At 34.8% G+C, this 16,553-nt stretch overlaps 1 protein-coding gene across 1 annotated transcript; it reads right to left on the bottom strand.

The window, feature by feature from the left end:
* Positions 1-1,771: 1,771 nt before the first annotated feature.
* LOC101395499 (olfactory receptor 6F1) lies at positions 1,772-2,698 on the bottom strand. Its single transcript, XM_004427497.3, has one exon. The coding sequence runs from the start codon at positions 2,696-2,698 to the stop codon at positions 1,772-1,774; it is 927 nt and encodes a 308-aa protein (XP_004427554.2).
* Between the last annotated feature and the right edge of the window lie 13,855 nt (positions 2,699-16,553).

Here is a 16,553-nt window from a genome sequence, read left to right as displayed (position 1 = left end):
GCCAATGTCCCAGTCCCTGGAGAGGTCTCACCTCTCACTGAGATGCACTCCGGGCATATCAAGTGAGTCTCTTTTCACCAAAGCACTGTGCACCTTTCTTTCTGGTGATTTTAGGTTGCTTTATGAAATTGGTGAGTTTGTGCATGGGCCCTTTAAGAGCTGGTTTTAATTTCTTTGTGAACCAGCTTTTCTGGGGGTTCTCCCCAGTGTTTTAATAGCAGGCAAAGTCAGATATTCTGCCACTCATCTCAATTGTGCTGGGTCCACAAAATACCCACAGCAGGGGTGCTCCCTGGCTCAGGACCCCACTCCTCCAGGGAGGGCTGCATACCTTTGGGCTGCTCGCGGGTGGCTGTGAGGTGCTGCGTCTTGTGAAGGTGGCATTTTTCCTCTCCAGAAGGGAGTTTCTGCCTCTTCCACCTCAATTAGGATTGTCCTTTGTTGCAGAAGTTCCTCTCATCCAGTTTTCAGTTCTGTCTCAGGGGTAATTTTTCCACGAGTATTTGTAAATTGGCTGTGTCGCGGGAGGAGGTGAGTTCAGTCTGCCTATGCTGCCATCTTGACTTCTCTCTGTACATTGTTTCTTTATAGTCCTTAAGTGGCAGACTTTCATCATAGACGTAACTTCTGAAAATGAATATTTATTACTCTCACAATGAAGTATTTTCTTCTATTTCTTTCACATATATAGCTTTCTTATTCTATCCTCCCCCACTTCATTTTTGAGTGGGGACCCAGGAGAAATTTCAAATAATACAAACAAACAAGGTCCAAGGGGTAGTTGCTACTCAGCCCTACAGGCTTTTCTCCTGTGAGCAACAGTCCACTTTGCACACGTATTAGCCAGTGTGGAACAGGACAGAGTATATCTGCAACCTGGTTCAGCCTGCTGAGTCCCCTGTGCTGCTTCTAACCTAGCCATAAAAAAGGGATAAATGGAGGGAAATAAACTTTTCATGTGTTGATGACTGTAAAGGAAATTATCTTGTTCTCTAAGGGATAAAGTAATTTGGAGGAAAATCAAATAACTATCATAATTATTATTTTCTATCCTTATTTTTCCACTAAAGCCGCTGGATAGTCCAATATTTATGACTCACTAACAGTCAGAATCCAGTAGTATTTTGCTTTCCTAAGGCCAATACATTGCTATGTAAGGGACTTCTATTGCTTAAGCCAATGCTCCTGGGGTCCTGTTTATCTACTATTCATTTTTCATCCCCTGTTTTTTAGATTGCTTTGTTTACTCTACTTGTTAAACCAATGAGGTACATTGCAATCATCAGCTTTAATAAGTATCTCTTTCACTGTATTAAATAGTGTGTTGAAATAATTGCACACTTTGATTTCAGTTATCCTTTTATTCATTTAACTTTTTTCTCTTTCCTTACTCCATATTTTGAAAATATAGTTCTCAAAATTTTCACTTATGTGATCAAAACAATCTTTAAAAGGGATAAGAATTTAGAGTTTATTTAGTAAAACACCCTTCTCATCATCTATGTGGACCTCATTTTATAAATAAAAGTCAAGGACAAATTTAATTTAGTATACAAAATTCTTTCTTAAAAAAAGAATCTAGTTTGCTTGTATCAAAAACTCATTCTTATCATAGATGAGAAACTAAAGCAAGTATTTTAGTTTTTCTGTTAGATTTTCTTTTAGTTCTTTTCTCTCTCTGTATCAAGAAAGATTTGTCCTTCATATTGTTATTGGAACCTCTGCACAAATATGGAGACAACATGCAGAGATCTGTTTTGTAGGCAGTCGTTTATTTTCCCTTCCACTTCTTCAGCAGAGTTTCTCTTACTTCCTTGTTTCGGAGAGTGTAGATGAAAGGGTTTAGAACTGGAGTCACCACAGTATTCAGGACATGCACAGCTTTGGTCAGATCCAAGGCCTCTTTGATGGAAGTGCGAACATGAAGGAAGATCGTGGACCCATACCAGATGAGCACTACAGTGAGATGTGAAGAGCATGTGGAGAAGGCTTTGCTCCTACCACCGGCTGAGGGGATCCTGAGGATAGTGCTGATGATGTAGATGTAGGAGACTAGGGTGATGAGACACGAACTCAGGATGACCACAAAAGCAATCACAAAGGCCGTGAGTTCCACTGCCTTTGTGCTGGTGCAGGCCAGGGCAATCCAAGGTGCAATGTCACAGAAGAAGTGGTTGATGGTGTGGGGGCCACAGAAGGTCAGGTTGCTGATGAGGGCTGTGGGAACTGCAATGGCCAGGAAACCACAGAGCCAGGAGCCCATGGCCAGCTGTGCTGAGAGCAGGCTGCTCATGATTACTCCATAGTGGAGAGGATAGCAGATGGCCAGATAGCGGTCATAAGCCATGGCTGCCAGGAGAAAGTACTCTGTGCAGCCCAGTGAGAAAACAAAGTACATTTGCAAAAGGCAGCTGGTAAATGATATGGTTTGGCTTCCCCCAAGTAGAATGGCCAGGGTTTTGGGGACTGCAGCTGTGGTGTAGCAAATCTCCAGGAAAGAGAAGTTGCTCAGAAAGAAATACATGGGTGTATGTAGCTGGCTGGAGGTACTCACCAACACCAAGATAGCCATATTACCACTAACTGTGAGGATGTACATCACCAGAAAAAGCATGAAGAGAAAGAGCTGGAGGACCAGGGACCCAGGAAAGCCCAGAAGGAGAGAATCCTTGGGGAGAGTTTCATTGTTTGTGCCCATTGAAGTACTGACATAAACCAGGAAACAGTCCACACACTGAGGCCTTTGACGCAGTTACATAGTCCTAGAAAAATAAAAAGAAATGGACTCATGATACTCCAGAATAACTGCATGCAGACTGACAGCCTAACATTTGTTGAGTGCCTGCTCTGTGCTTGCAGCTATACATGGTTAATATGTCAGTTAATTTAATGAAATGAAGAGATTGTGTTGTTTTAATCTATTAACAATTCAAGACACTAATGTGCAAAGAATTTAGCAGTTGTGCAAAGATTGTACCCACAGTTACACTTCGGATCCAAGATCCAATTTTAGTCTTTCTACCTCCATCATCCTGTTCAAGCCATACCCCAGCTTAGCCATAGATTACATCTAAACACACAAAAGGCTGACCATTTCTTGGTGACTCAATTCACTACTTTGTAAGTAGACTATTTTTGTACAATTGTTAAATGAAAACATGTATCATTTTGTTTGTCTAGAAATAGGCTTCCCAAATGTAGATTCTAGTCACTCTCATGTTTGGCAGTCATAGCTTCCCAATTGATCTTCTAATTTACAGGCTCTGACCTAAAAAATAATGTTCAGAAGTAAACTATAAAAAGTAAAAAAAAAGAAAAATGTTTCAAAATTGTTTTTGTCTTCTCTGATCTTGATCATTTCATGTTTAAACCTACTAATGTGCTACATTCTTCACAACAAAAAACTATCTCCATATTGAACAATGCACTTAAGACAACTGCTTCCCACATCTAGGTCATCCTCATGCTCATTTGGGAGTGAGTGAACTAAGAACAGGCTAAAAGGAGAAAATAATTTTGAAACTAGTTATTTTTTTATAATAATTCTTCTAGTTTATTTCTGAATGCTTGTCTCAAGGACAGAATCTATAAATTAGATCAGTTGGGAAGCTACTATTGTTAAACATGCAGGTGCATAGGACCTACATCTGAGAGGCAGATTTTTGAACAAAGACATGATGGACTTTGGTGCCTTCACTTTCCACATTCCCTTATGAAGAAACGTTCCCTCTCTCCATCCTTATGCATCACACTCTTACACGCTCCAACACCAAATGTCATCTCCTCTATAAATCTCAGATTTATTACACATATCCAGTGTCAACAAGCATACTTATACTACAGATGGACCTACAAAGTAAATGGGTCCGTACAAGGGTAGACATCATTCATGGCGGGAGATTTCAAGGTCATCTAGAGCAGTGATCCCAAGTTCTAATGGGGATGTGAATAACTTACGGGTGATATCAAAATACAGATTCCAAATCAGTCATCTGGGTGGGGACTGTGATTTTGCATTTCACACAAACTTCCAAAAGGCATCCCTGGTGGGGACCTAGGCTGAGGAGCAAGGGTCTATCATCCTTCTAATTTTGTGAATAAAGACTATGAAGATCAGGGTGACGACATGACTCTCCTAAGCTTTGCTTTTGGGTTAGGTAGTAAAGGATCTAGATTATTAATTAATTAACCTAATAAACAAAAGCGTAACTTAGACATTGAGGAGTGAGACAGAAAAATAAAGAATGCAAAGAAAAGATGTTCATTAACAATAAATGCTAAATAATGTTTTCCACAAATTTCTTAAAGCTAATATGTTCCAGCATCTGTATGACTCATGGCCAACCAATACATGTAACTGTTTTCTCCTCAAAGTGCTTATGGCCATTGCTAATGTGTTTAGTAATGTCCAGTTGTTCCTTTAAAAGGTAGTAAAGGAGCCGCCATGTAAATATAGACTCATAGTAACAGTTAAGAGTAGTCAAAATATAGTGAATGCATACTTGGCAGTCACTAGCCGCCTATTTAACGTGATCTTTGTAAATACTAGTAGTTTGGTTTTATTGTTATCCTACTAGTTTTACAGAAGAGAAAATTGAAATGCAAAAAAAAAAAAAAAAACTAGAGAAGCTGCCCAAGTGAAGCTGTGAGTATCAATTCTAGAGCTCCAACTCCAGAGCCACAGTACTTTGGACCTGCTGCTTTCAGAGACTTTTTTAAAATAAATCTCTATCATATCTGATTGTGAGGTTCAAAGATGATATTTTAATTTATATTCAAATAAAAATCACCGGTCAAATTTATTTCTAAAATATATTAGTATAAAATGATTCTATCTTAAATCGTATAAGTAAAGTGAATAATCATTATTTTCCATTTACAAAAATCACAAATCAATTTGTGATGAGTGAAAATTAGAGAATAAATAGAATATCTATTACTATATTATGAAATGGCACTTTTAGATTTTACTTTCAATTATGATGAATTTTTCAGATAGCATGAGCTAATAATATTTTCTTGAAGCATGTGATGATTATGTCCCACCTTTGAAAACCTGTATATATTGCTCTATATTTGAGTGTTGTTGGTATTAATTTTAAGGTGGCCTATATGGGACTTTATGCATATAACTTAACAAAAGTTAAAGAAAAAACGAGAAAGAAATAATTTGAGTTACTGGTTTTAATAAATGACCTTTTGAGTTTTTGAATTAAATAGGTTGAACTGTTTTATAAGAAAAAGACTAAGTTTTTTTAGCAGTTTACTTATAGAGTTTAATAAGTAATTTTAATTTCTTAAATTTGGAAAATGATTTTGAATATACAAAAGTATTTTTCATAAACATGCAATATTTTAGCAAAAATAGCTACATTTATATAGTGTCTGAATCATGGGAGATTTGAGATACTGATTGAATGATATAATGGGTCTATTATACAGCACAAATTTGTGACAACAAATTTACCCATTCATCGATGAAGCATTAGATAGAACATTTGAGTAGAGGATAACCCTGTTCACTTACCCAGTTGCAATTCTTTCTGCCATAAATAGAAACTCCATAAGCTTTGTCTTTTCACTTGATTTTTCCCAGCTTTTTATTCCATATTTTCTACATTTTAAGATATTATATTTTTACTGCAATCATTCTATCTCCCTCTCTTCTTTTTTATTTGGTTATCTTATTAGTTTATAGTACACTTCTTTCTCTTAACATGCATTACTCTCTGACTAGCTCAGGCTTCCAAAGTCTTTGAAACTAGTTCTCAGTATTTTCCTGTTTCCTTTTATCCTTTCATTCTGATGCTGTCCTGACCTAGTTACCTTCAACTTGCCTTTTGGTATTTTACATTTTCTCTACCTCACTCTTCCTCATAATGAGCTCCATACTAAAAACATTTTGCTATTAAGTAATTATTTCTGTGTGCATGAATCTTCTGGGGGAAGGTGATGTTAATTTTCTCTCTTGAGTACTCAAGGCTAGCTGAAAAAGACATGGCCTTTTGTTGGATCTTTCTAAATGGATGGTTATAGATTTTTTCAACCATTTGTTTTAAAGAAATAAATTGTAAAGTTATTGGATGGAACAGTAAAGGGGTATTTCTTTTGGTTTTAAATATGCTAATCTAGGTCTTTTGTCTTCCTGAGAACTCTTAGCAAATGCAAATATCCAATGAGTTAAAATAACGTGCAAAAAAACTTCTTAAAAGGAATCAAGCAGAATACAATGACAGAAATTACTTTAAGAAAAATTAAGTAATATAAAGCATGTTATAATTGAAAATTTAAAATTCGATCAGAATAAGAAAATAAAAAATCTGCCTGGCTGTTTCTCAGATGAAAATAATAGGCAAATAAAAAGCCAGCTGAAAATATAACAGGGAATAATTTCACCCAAAGATAAATTGGATTTTTAAAGTGTCATAAAGACGTCCTTCTTTGAGAGATTAGTGTTTTCTTACTGACTGCGATACTTTCTTCTTTAAAATCTTAGATTTTCAAAGACTTTGATGTTTTAAATTATACGGGTAAGAGTGAAATATGCCACCCTTCCAGAAGTACCTAATTTAATTTGAAACACACATACAATCTCACTTTCTGACTCAGATTCCGAGCTTCAGATAAGAAGTCGCTGGACACAAAATTCCTCATGTATTTTAAATTTGTAGTTCTAAGGAAAAGAGCCTTTCAATCCAGTTTATAGTCCAGTTATGATGTTGACCTTTACGTGGAGCCTTGCTTTGGACTGAATATATAAAAATCCTCCTTCCTATAAATTTTACCTAAACTCCACCCTTCCTCCAAATCTACAATAACTCTCCCTTTTATTTTTGCTAATGAGACACCCATGACCCTTGTCATTTGTAAGCTTTGTTATTGCAGTGATCCCATAAGCTTGACTTGGCTGGACTACAGGTGTGTCCCTAGTGGTCTTTGGCTGATTGAGCTAGGACAGAACTAAAGGAAGAGTGAAAATACATGCCACGGCCCATCTATAAAAACATGTTCTGAACTCTAAAAAATTCTTCATGTCAAATCACTCGCAAGCTTACAAATCGTGCTAGACAATTCGATTTTATCTTCAAAGTACATCACCATCTATATGTTGATAGCATTCACTAAGAATTAAAGCACTGTACAAAGTAATTTAAGGGGTAGAATATATATGACAGAATTTCTAGTTCTCCTTTGTGGTTCTCTCTAACATGTTTAGTTTAAGTTTGTTCATGTCAAATGGTCTGAAAATATCTTATACAGTATCACCACCAATGCTTAATAAAACTACACTTATTTCATAAGAATTGGAAACATGATGAAAACTAATTAATCAGAATAGAAACTGAATGCTTCCCAGTTGGAAGAAGTTTTAAGAGGGTCTTCAAGCAGAAGAGGATTTAAAGAAGAGTATTTTCAGTGGGAAGAATAATATTCTTTAGAAAAATGAGGTAGTAGTTAAGTTTTTGGCCTGAGTGAATGGTTCAGGTTAAAGAGCCATAAAAACTAGGAATCTTTAAAATAATATGGAAATCAAGAGAAGAAAGTTTTAATTTAATACATAAATTTAAAAAGTATCATGTTCAGACATTGGCCAAAAGTATCAAAACTACTGTATACCACAGTCATTTCATAAATTTTTCAGTGTCATAGCTTTGCAATGTCCTATTCTTAAGAATAGAGAGTTGAATTTTCAACAATGAAAACATTTAAATCTTTGTATTACAAAAATTTATGTTGATATTGGAAAAATTTAAAGAAAAAACCCACTGTGGAGTAATTTTTGGTAAACATTATGAAAGGCAATTCAGGGACATGTATAGAAGCCCCCTCTGCACTGAACAATGATGCCAGTACCAGGTTCTGGTACAATTGCTAACAATTTTTTTTTACTGTAATTTATTCTTCGTGTTTGTATTCATGAAAATCATCTGTAGCAGGAATGGAAAATAGGTTTCTCTCAAGTGTAACTTCATTTAATTGGAAATGACTTATATCAGAAGGACTGTACACAGATGAATTCTCTAGAGGAGGAGGAATGGGGTGCACCAGTTTTCCATCAGATGTCAGCATAATGACTACTCTGAGGCAAGCTACAGGGTGGCATGAGAAAATGAGCGTTGATAGGATGCCCTACAGCTGTTCCTTTTAAGGCCACACCAACCTACCAAGTAGAGGGGATATTTATATCATAATTACTCTACTACCTTTCGATCATAGCCTTTTTAAAACCTCAATCACTTACGCATCAACAAATTTACTTTCCTAAATTATTCCAGGTGAAGTGACAATTTTTTTACATTTTCAACTATTATCAACATTGATATATACTTTTGTTTTTAAACTGAATTTATATATTTTACATAATTAATATACAGAGTAATGCATTATATGACAACACCACAATTTACTAATGTTTTCTTGTCAATGGACAATTAATTTGCCTCCAAATTTTCAGGATCAGAATCTATTTTGCAAAAACAAGACTAGGCCACTTCTCTCTGAAGACAGTGATAGTAAACTCTTGAAACTGAGGATGAAGGAGTTAAATTTCCCTGGATTAGGATGAAACTGTGCCTGCACCCACAAGGTTAACATGGGAAGCAAAGTAACCCAAGTTTCTACTCTTGCTTTGCAGAACAGCATGGGGACTGCTGATAAGAGAGTAGCTTGCTGAGGGCTCTCTGCCTAAGCATCATGCAGGAGCATTGAGAAGCTAGAATGACTGATTGTAAACCTCACACATCATAAGAAATATGAAAAACAGTTACCCCTGTGAAAAGGACTCTTAGAACTTCAGCCCCAAAGGCCACATGCTCCCCTCCCTGTTTTATGCTCACAATGTGCTTTGGGAAAATGCTTAGAACTGCAGGTAGGCAAACTAATCTGTAACCAGTAGAAAGAATAACTTGTTAGCAGAAAATTTGTGTCCTCTACCGAAACTGTTCCTTCTGTTCCAGATAAAGAAGTAACTGAGGCTTTCTTAGATTCCCCAGGAACGTCACATTCAGCAGATCTGCTATGGAGAAGCGCACAATGTTCTGTGGTCATCCAGCACATGACATTTCTGAGCCCCCCTCCCCAATCCCACTTGCCTTATATAAGTCATTTGCAAATCACTTCCCTTTAAGATGGCTTTTTTAGGGTAACAGTCTGCCATCTTCTGATATGCTAGCTTATCACTTGTTAAAGGTCTTTCCCTACCACCACCTGCTTGGCCTTTTATCTTGCAGTGAGCAGATCGAACTCGGTATCACTTTCAGGGAAATACACCTAGAAAGATTAATTATCGAGTGTGACTGTCTTCAACTTCTCTAAATAGTGCCAATTTTTCTTCAAAGCATTTAAAGAAATTTACGTTCTGGGTCTTTCTCATCTCTACACATTGTTACCAACACTTGCTAGTATCAGTACTTGAAAGTTTTATTCATCTGATGGCTATAAAGGGGTATCTAATTTAGATTTTAATATGTTTTTTCTTGATTATTAGGGAATTGACCACCATTTCAATGTTTATTTGCTTTCTAGCTTTGTTTCATGAATTTTACATTTATATACTTTGTTTTTAATTAAATTAATTAAATTATTTGTCCTATTAAATTACTTTATAGTAAGCATTACATATTCTAGTAAGTGATTATTTGTTGTATGTTTTGTGAACATATTCTCTGAGACCATCCTTCCTTTTTTCAACATTGTTTATTGTGTTATTTGTCCTGGAAAAAATTTTACACTTTTGTGCAGTCATATTTACAAATAATTTCCTTTAGGACTTTTGCTTTTAGGATTTGTTTAAGTACTTCTTTCCTGACCATGTCAGATAAATAGTCTATTTTCTTTTAAATATTTTAAAGTTCTGATTATCAAATTTAGATTTCTAATTCATTTGAATTTTTTCCATGTACAGTGTAAGGTGGACTTTTAAAATATTTAATTCTAGTTGTGTCAACATCCTTTTCTTATCTAGTTTTTCCTTTGCCACTGATGTGTAATGCCGCCTCTGTCACATTATAGTCCACATTTTTGTATGGGTTGGCTTCTCTTTCTGTGGTTCATTTGCTATTGTAGGGGAGAAAAAATTTTCTTCCCTTCTTGGTTCTTTTGTCTGGTCTAATAATTAGATTGACATAAGAAAGATTAACAAGAGAAAAAAATTAACTTTGTACACATAACTCCAAAAATATGAGGTTCCCCAACAGTTAGGCAATTGAGTTTTGTATGCCATACTGAGCTAAAGAGAAGGGTAGGGGTCTGGGACTTCAAAGAAATAGAAAGACAATTCACTGGAAGATGGGAAGAGAAAAAGTTTGGAAAACAAATGTTTGCCATGCCATGCAGATAAGTCTCCGCGATGTGAAAAGATATCTCTTGTAATAGTTCCCTTCCTGTTAGAGGCCCCCCTATCTAAAACCTTTTAGGCAGTTAAAGAGGAGGTAAAAATGTCTCCTTGAGTCTGCTGGGGCTTCATTTTTTTCAGCTGGAAATAATCCACATACCAAAGAGGCCCTTTCTGGAGAGGCCTGCCTTGAACCCCGTCACTATCACTAGACGACCACATTCTTTTAATGGCAATGATATTAGAGAAATCTTGGTATCTGTAAGGCCTTTACTTTCTGCTTCTTTTAAAAAAAATAATTATTTTCATTACTCTTCATTTATTAACATAAATTTAAAACAAAAATTTAAATTTTATATTAAACTCTTTTAAGATTTCAAAAATATTGAATGATAATTTGGGGAGATCTGACACATTATTGAGTCTTGTTATCCCTGTACATGGTATATAATACAAGTAGTCTCATTTTCTTTGTATCCTTAAATAACTTGAAAAATATTTTCCAAAAAATAGTAGTATCCTGAAGAGAGTCGTTTCCTGATACCTTACAGTTTATAATGGAACTGTGAATATGTATTGCATCTTTAGTCCCTTTTTATCCAGGACTCTCACTTGGCCACTCTCCCATAAAATGTTGAATTTTGAACAGTCCAAGTCAGGCTCTTGTACAATATACCACACTCTGGATTTCTCCAATGGTTTTCCATATGGTATTATTAAATTTGTTCTTCTATCGTCTGTTTTTCTGAAAACTGGAAGTTAGAGCTGAGGTTTGATTAAAATCAAGTTAACCATATTTGAAAACAGTACTTCAAAGGTGATATGTTCTACGTATTGCAACATCAGGAAGCACATAATGACAAGTAGTTTTACTGTTAATGATACCAATTTTGATCATTCAATTAGGAAAATTACCATTGATTCCTTCCATTGTGAATATGGAGTAGATAATTCAAGGTTAAAATTTGTGTAGAGGAGTAAAAGTATATTTTTCCTCTACTCTTTCAAGTTCTTGATTAGGAGCCATATAGCAAAAGACAGATTAACAGGAAAAAGGCATACACACGTACTTAATATAAGTTTTATGTCACATAAGAGTCTTCATAAGGAAATTAAGACCCCAAAACATGATTAAACTTGAGTGTTTTTATGTTAAGCTTGACAAAGAGTGAAAAGTCTTGGAAATATATGATATTAATGAAGAGTATAAACTAGGTGTAGTAAACTGGGAGGAAACTTAACAAGGACTGCTCATTCAGATTCCTCTCTGTTTCTCCTAGTCTTTAGAGATAAAGATGGTCCTTCTCTCTGGGTATAGGGAAGGCATCTCTCACAAGATCATTTATAACCTGCTTCAGGGGAAACGTTTAAACATTCCACTTCTTCCTGCACCTGCCTTTTCTCAAATCGCTTCAGCTTTACTTTTTCAATATGCCAATGAGCCATACCTGGCGTAGTATGTCCTGAATCTTTTCATTTCCCCATGTGAAATTTCTCTAAGTCTCATGGTCCAGAAACTGAGTTGGTAGAGTGTCCCCTAAACCATTGAATCAGTCTCAGTCCTGAGAATTATTCAGTCTAGACAAATAATTGTGTCTCATTTCAGGAGGCAGTGTTATAGGTGGGAGGAGGTACCTAACCTAAGTTAGATCTCTATGTGGCGAGAATAATTAGGCGTGTAATGAGGGATATTTCTGTTGAAACAAAAGAAAAACAAAGGTTAATATTTGAAACAAACTGTAAACTCAGTTTTTGAGTCCAGAAAGCAGTCAGTCAAGAAGATTTCTAAGTGTTAGGGTGGAAGTATCCTCAGGTAGAGCAAGAACAGGCAGTGGCAATCTGAGAGATTTTCCTGGTTTGCAGTTTGAATGTCTAGTATGTCATTATGTGTTCTGGTAACTTTTTTATTGAGATATAGTTGACATACAACATATTAGTTTAAGGTGTACAATAAAATAATTCATTATATGTATATATTGAGAAATGATTACAGTAAGTCTAGTTAACTTTTGGAGTGGCCCAGAGAGAAATAGGCATAAACATTGTCCAAATATAAGCTGTTGTGGTGATTCACTTGAAGTTTGTATCAAGTTGTTCAACTTCAGCTTGCAGGGCTTTGGGAAAATTCAGTTTTAATTTTTTGCGATTCCAAGTCAGAAAGGTAGGAGAAAAATTGGAAATGTTAGTTTGGAGAGTTGTAGCCAGACATTGGAGGGAACTAGAAGAATTCAGGATACAGTCCAGTTTATAGGTAGATAACATATGTCAAAGACAGTAAATAGGTCTAGAATTTAATATGCACAAGGGTGCGATATAGTTTTTTTACTGAAACATAATTTTTCTTTCTACAGTCACGCTCATTTCTGTCCAAGATAGTCAAGTTAAGACTAATTTGCTTGTAAAATAATGCTAGTATCAGTAAAGTTGGTCTGATTATTTACATAAGTACAGCAAGTATAGTGATGATCATATACACTATTTTTGAGTTTGCTTTGCTGGAACTTTTTATAAAGAATACTAGATTGAACTTTTAAAAGACTCTCCAAGCTAGGATGTCAAGCTGAGGACTCACCATCAGCCTTTGCCTGCAATATATATAGATTAGAGTGAAGTAATCTCTTCTTGAGGTCCCCAAAATATCCTGAGTTTCCTGGGCCTGCCACAAAGTGGTCGTCCCTGCTCACCTGTATGGTTTGGAACCCTGCAAGTAAAGTGCAGGCCAGCTTTTCCAAGGAGCCTTTAAAATCATTTAGTCCTTAAAGTCAACCTTAGTTCTGTAAAGTTGTCTGGTCATATCTGACTCTATGTATCATTCTTAAATAAGACATTTCAGTCAAAGCCTTGATAATATAACCAATGTTTCCAAGTGTGTCTTGTTACATTCTTATTAAACTTATGCAAGTAACTTTGTTGACATGAATATAAAAATACTAAAAGTTTTTAAATTCTGGAATGATAAGATAGGGAGAAAGTAAATGGCCTTATCTTTGTTCACAAAGGTACACTTTACCAAAATGCTGTATGTTGTAGATAACTTAAGAGAGAGGAGAAAAATGTTTCCTTACATCTCGGAAAAAATCTATTAAAGGACCATAAATCTTTCAAACAAAAGTTATAAAAAAATTATAATTGTCACTATCAGTTTAGTTGGTTCCATGTAATTAATTCTTATTCTGCTTAATTTTGGATTAGCAATTTTATAAATCCATCAGCTTCTTCAGCAGTTTTGGAAATTCTTACTCAGATCAGAGGTTGGTCTCAAAAGTTATTCAAGTGATGCCTCATGGAGCATTCTTGCCTATAGCTTATTGTAAACACTTTCAGAGAAGAATCAAAGGAAAACAACCACCACCTGTGTATAACAAATACTTAAAATGGTCGTGGTTACATATATGAGGAGCATTCATTTGATAAGAAATTTAGTTATTTTTTGTCATACAATATTTTAACAATAACCAGACAATGAGGGTATTGATAAGTTTATATGAACTTCATTCAATTTTTGGAATAACTTTGTTAATAACATATCGATTTATGTATCACCTGAGAAGGGTTATTATTACTTCTTATTTGACAATAGTTACACATAACTTAATAAACCAAATAAAAATAATTAGTTTAACATCTCTCTTTTATGAAGCGAGAGACAAATTCTTTAAGATATTTCAGGAGCCCTCTTGGAAATCTCAATGTTAGATCAAGGTCAAAATGAATCCATTTAGAATTTGATATTGGAAAGTTGTCAAAAATATCAAAAGGTTTGAATATTTGATTAAGCAGAATCACTGATCATTATGAAACAACACTTAATTATTTAACCAAAGTAACAATGAAATATTTTAAAGGTAAATAGAGAAGATTACGTAGTTGTGAACAAAACTTAGCTTTTTTTAATTTTGAGAAGGCTTAATTTTCTTATGTCATCATAGACCTGATAAAGGCAACATGAAGAGCAGCAAGTTATTCAAAGACACAAACCTTGGTTTCCCAGACAGATTGCTGGAAAAATAGAGAAAGCCTCTGTTTATTTTACAATTTCTTATTAAAAGCAAACAGTTAACAAGAAAATTTTGTCATTTTAACAGATAAAGAAAATTAAATTGTAGTTTTGTGTAAGCACACTATTTATACAAAGCTTATTTTTAAATCCTTTATAATAAATTTATTCACTTTCAGTCAGTTTGACCACCAAAGATAATGTTCTCTCTTCTTTCTCTCTAATCCCAATGTTCTGTATCCATTTAGTTTTTGTCCCTTATTCTCCTCTTTCTTTTTTAATTCTTAAAATCTTTAAAGTAAACCTTAAATGAGGAGAAAATTTGGAGAACTACTCCAAAATGGAGTAGAATGAGTCTTTTAAAAAGTATGCTATTTTTTCAGGTGCATCATATTATTGAGAATTTGTTTTAATTTAGTTACATTAATTTAACTAATTTAATTAATTTTCTTTACCTATATTACCTATGTTTTCTCTTTAGCGTGGGTAGTATTTCTGAAGAGTCATGGAATGTGTTTTATTTATTTTTTTTACATTCAAGAATATATCTTTTTTATTTTTATTTGGTAATTTTTTGTGTTATCAGTCCTTTGCAAGTGTAAAAAACTGACTATAAGATCCAGTTATGGGTTGAAGCTTGTCCACTGGCAAACTACACTCGAGTGCATGGTGAAGGGCAGTTGACTAAACTGAACACCTTTTTAATTCCACAAAAGATGAATCAAATTTTGGGGAACTAGATATAATTCTATGATCCCTAAAATATCCCAGACAGATCACTTGACTTTTAAGAAGATATTCATCTAATTGTGCATCAGAGAAACATGCCACTATGTGTGAGGGCTGGAAAATGTGTCCAAACTAGGGGAATTTTAAAAATATAGAACATCTTACAAACATAGAACAACAAATAAAAAGCCCTCTTTACCCTGGCATCAAACATAACTCATGGTTAATTATAAAGTGAAAACAAGCCACAGTACAGTGTATATACTATGTTAGATTTCTGTGTAGGAAGTGCTGTAAATTCCTAGTTATTTTATATGCCTTCTGTCCCCACCCTCCCACAAAGAAAAGTCAGAAGAATATCAACAAACACTGGGTCACTATACAAGAAACTATTTTAAATTGTTTACCTATGTAGGCAAAGGAAAACAATGTAGACGGGAAAAGTGAAGTATTGTAATTTTTAAATATTTACCTTCTTACATTGTCATGATTTTTGAAACACATGACAAAATTTATTCTCAGAAGTGAAATAAATTAACTCAATTAAATTCCATATAATCACATGGATTATGTGAAATTGTAATTTAGCAAAATTTGAGTGAAAGTTACATGATGATTAGAAGAGATAGTTTAGAGAGCCTTGAGTTTTTCCAGTGAGTTCAGGTATGTTACTTAAGGAAAGTGATACCTGAGGGGAGTTCCTGAAGTAAGAGTACCACACTCTGATGGCTATAGGAAGGAGAGCCCAGTAGAGTGAGCAACATGTGTCATGGCATGTGGGGAGAAGTGCATGGTGAATGTATCATGATAAGACAGTCTACTAAGGCTTTAACTTTGATGAGAGAAGGAACAAGGAAATAAGAGAAGGCCAGGCCATACAGGGCTTCTAGGTTAGGATGAGTGATTTAGTTTATTTTCTTAAAGCCAGATAAAGACATCAATCTATTTTAAGCAGGAAGAAATCATGTTCTGATTGACTTTGTAAAATGTCTACTTTAGTTGTGGTATGCAAACCTCATTGGACCATGTCCTGAGAGGAAGGGGTCAGATCCTTGAGGGAGATACTGTGATATCCAAATACGGACATATGTAGGTCAGATTCTGGTATTGTATAGGAGATAAAAATATGTTGATGCATTTGAAAAGAATTTGGTAGCAAAAATAGGAATTTGTGACGAATTGGTCATGAATAGTGATGGACTGTGAGATGAAGGGAAAGTTTTAGGGTGCTAGACTTTCCCACTTAAATGAGGGACTCCTACACAATATAGTTGCCTTTTTCTCCTTGAAGATGGTGGAATAAAGCTGACTTCAGTTTTTTACATTTACAATTCTACAATTCAAGCCTGTTTTCACAAGGAAATAATCAGTGAGGCAAATAGATACTTTACTTGGAAATTAAGTACAATAATATTTCAAAAGAATACTTGAGTGCAAAATTAATATTTAAAATATAAATGGTAACATTTATTTTAGCAAATTTACACCACAGAA

This window comes from Ceratotherium simum, chromosome 37 (assembly GCF_057802395.1).
Source record: "Ceratotherium simum simum isolate JZ-2026a chromosome 37, ASM5780239v1, whole genome shotgun sequence".
Taxonomy (NCBI): domain Eukaryota; kingdom Metazoa; phylum Chordata; class Mammalia; order Perissodactyla; family Rhinocerotidae; genus Ceratotherium; species Ceratotherium simum.
The sequence above is the reverse complement of the archived record's forward strand: the minus strand, read 5'-3'. Positions and strand labels throughout refer to the sequence as shown.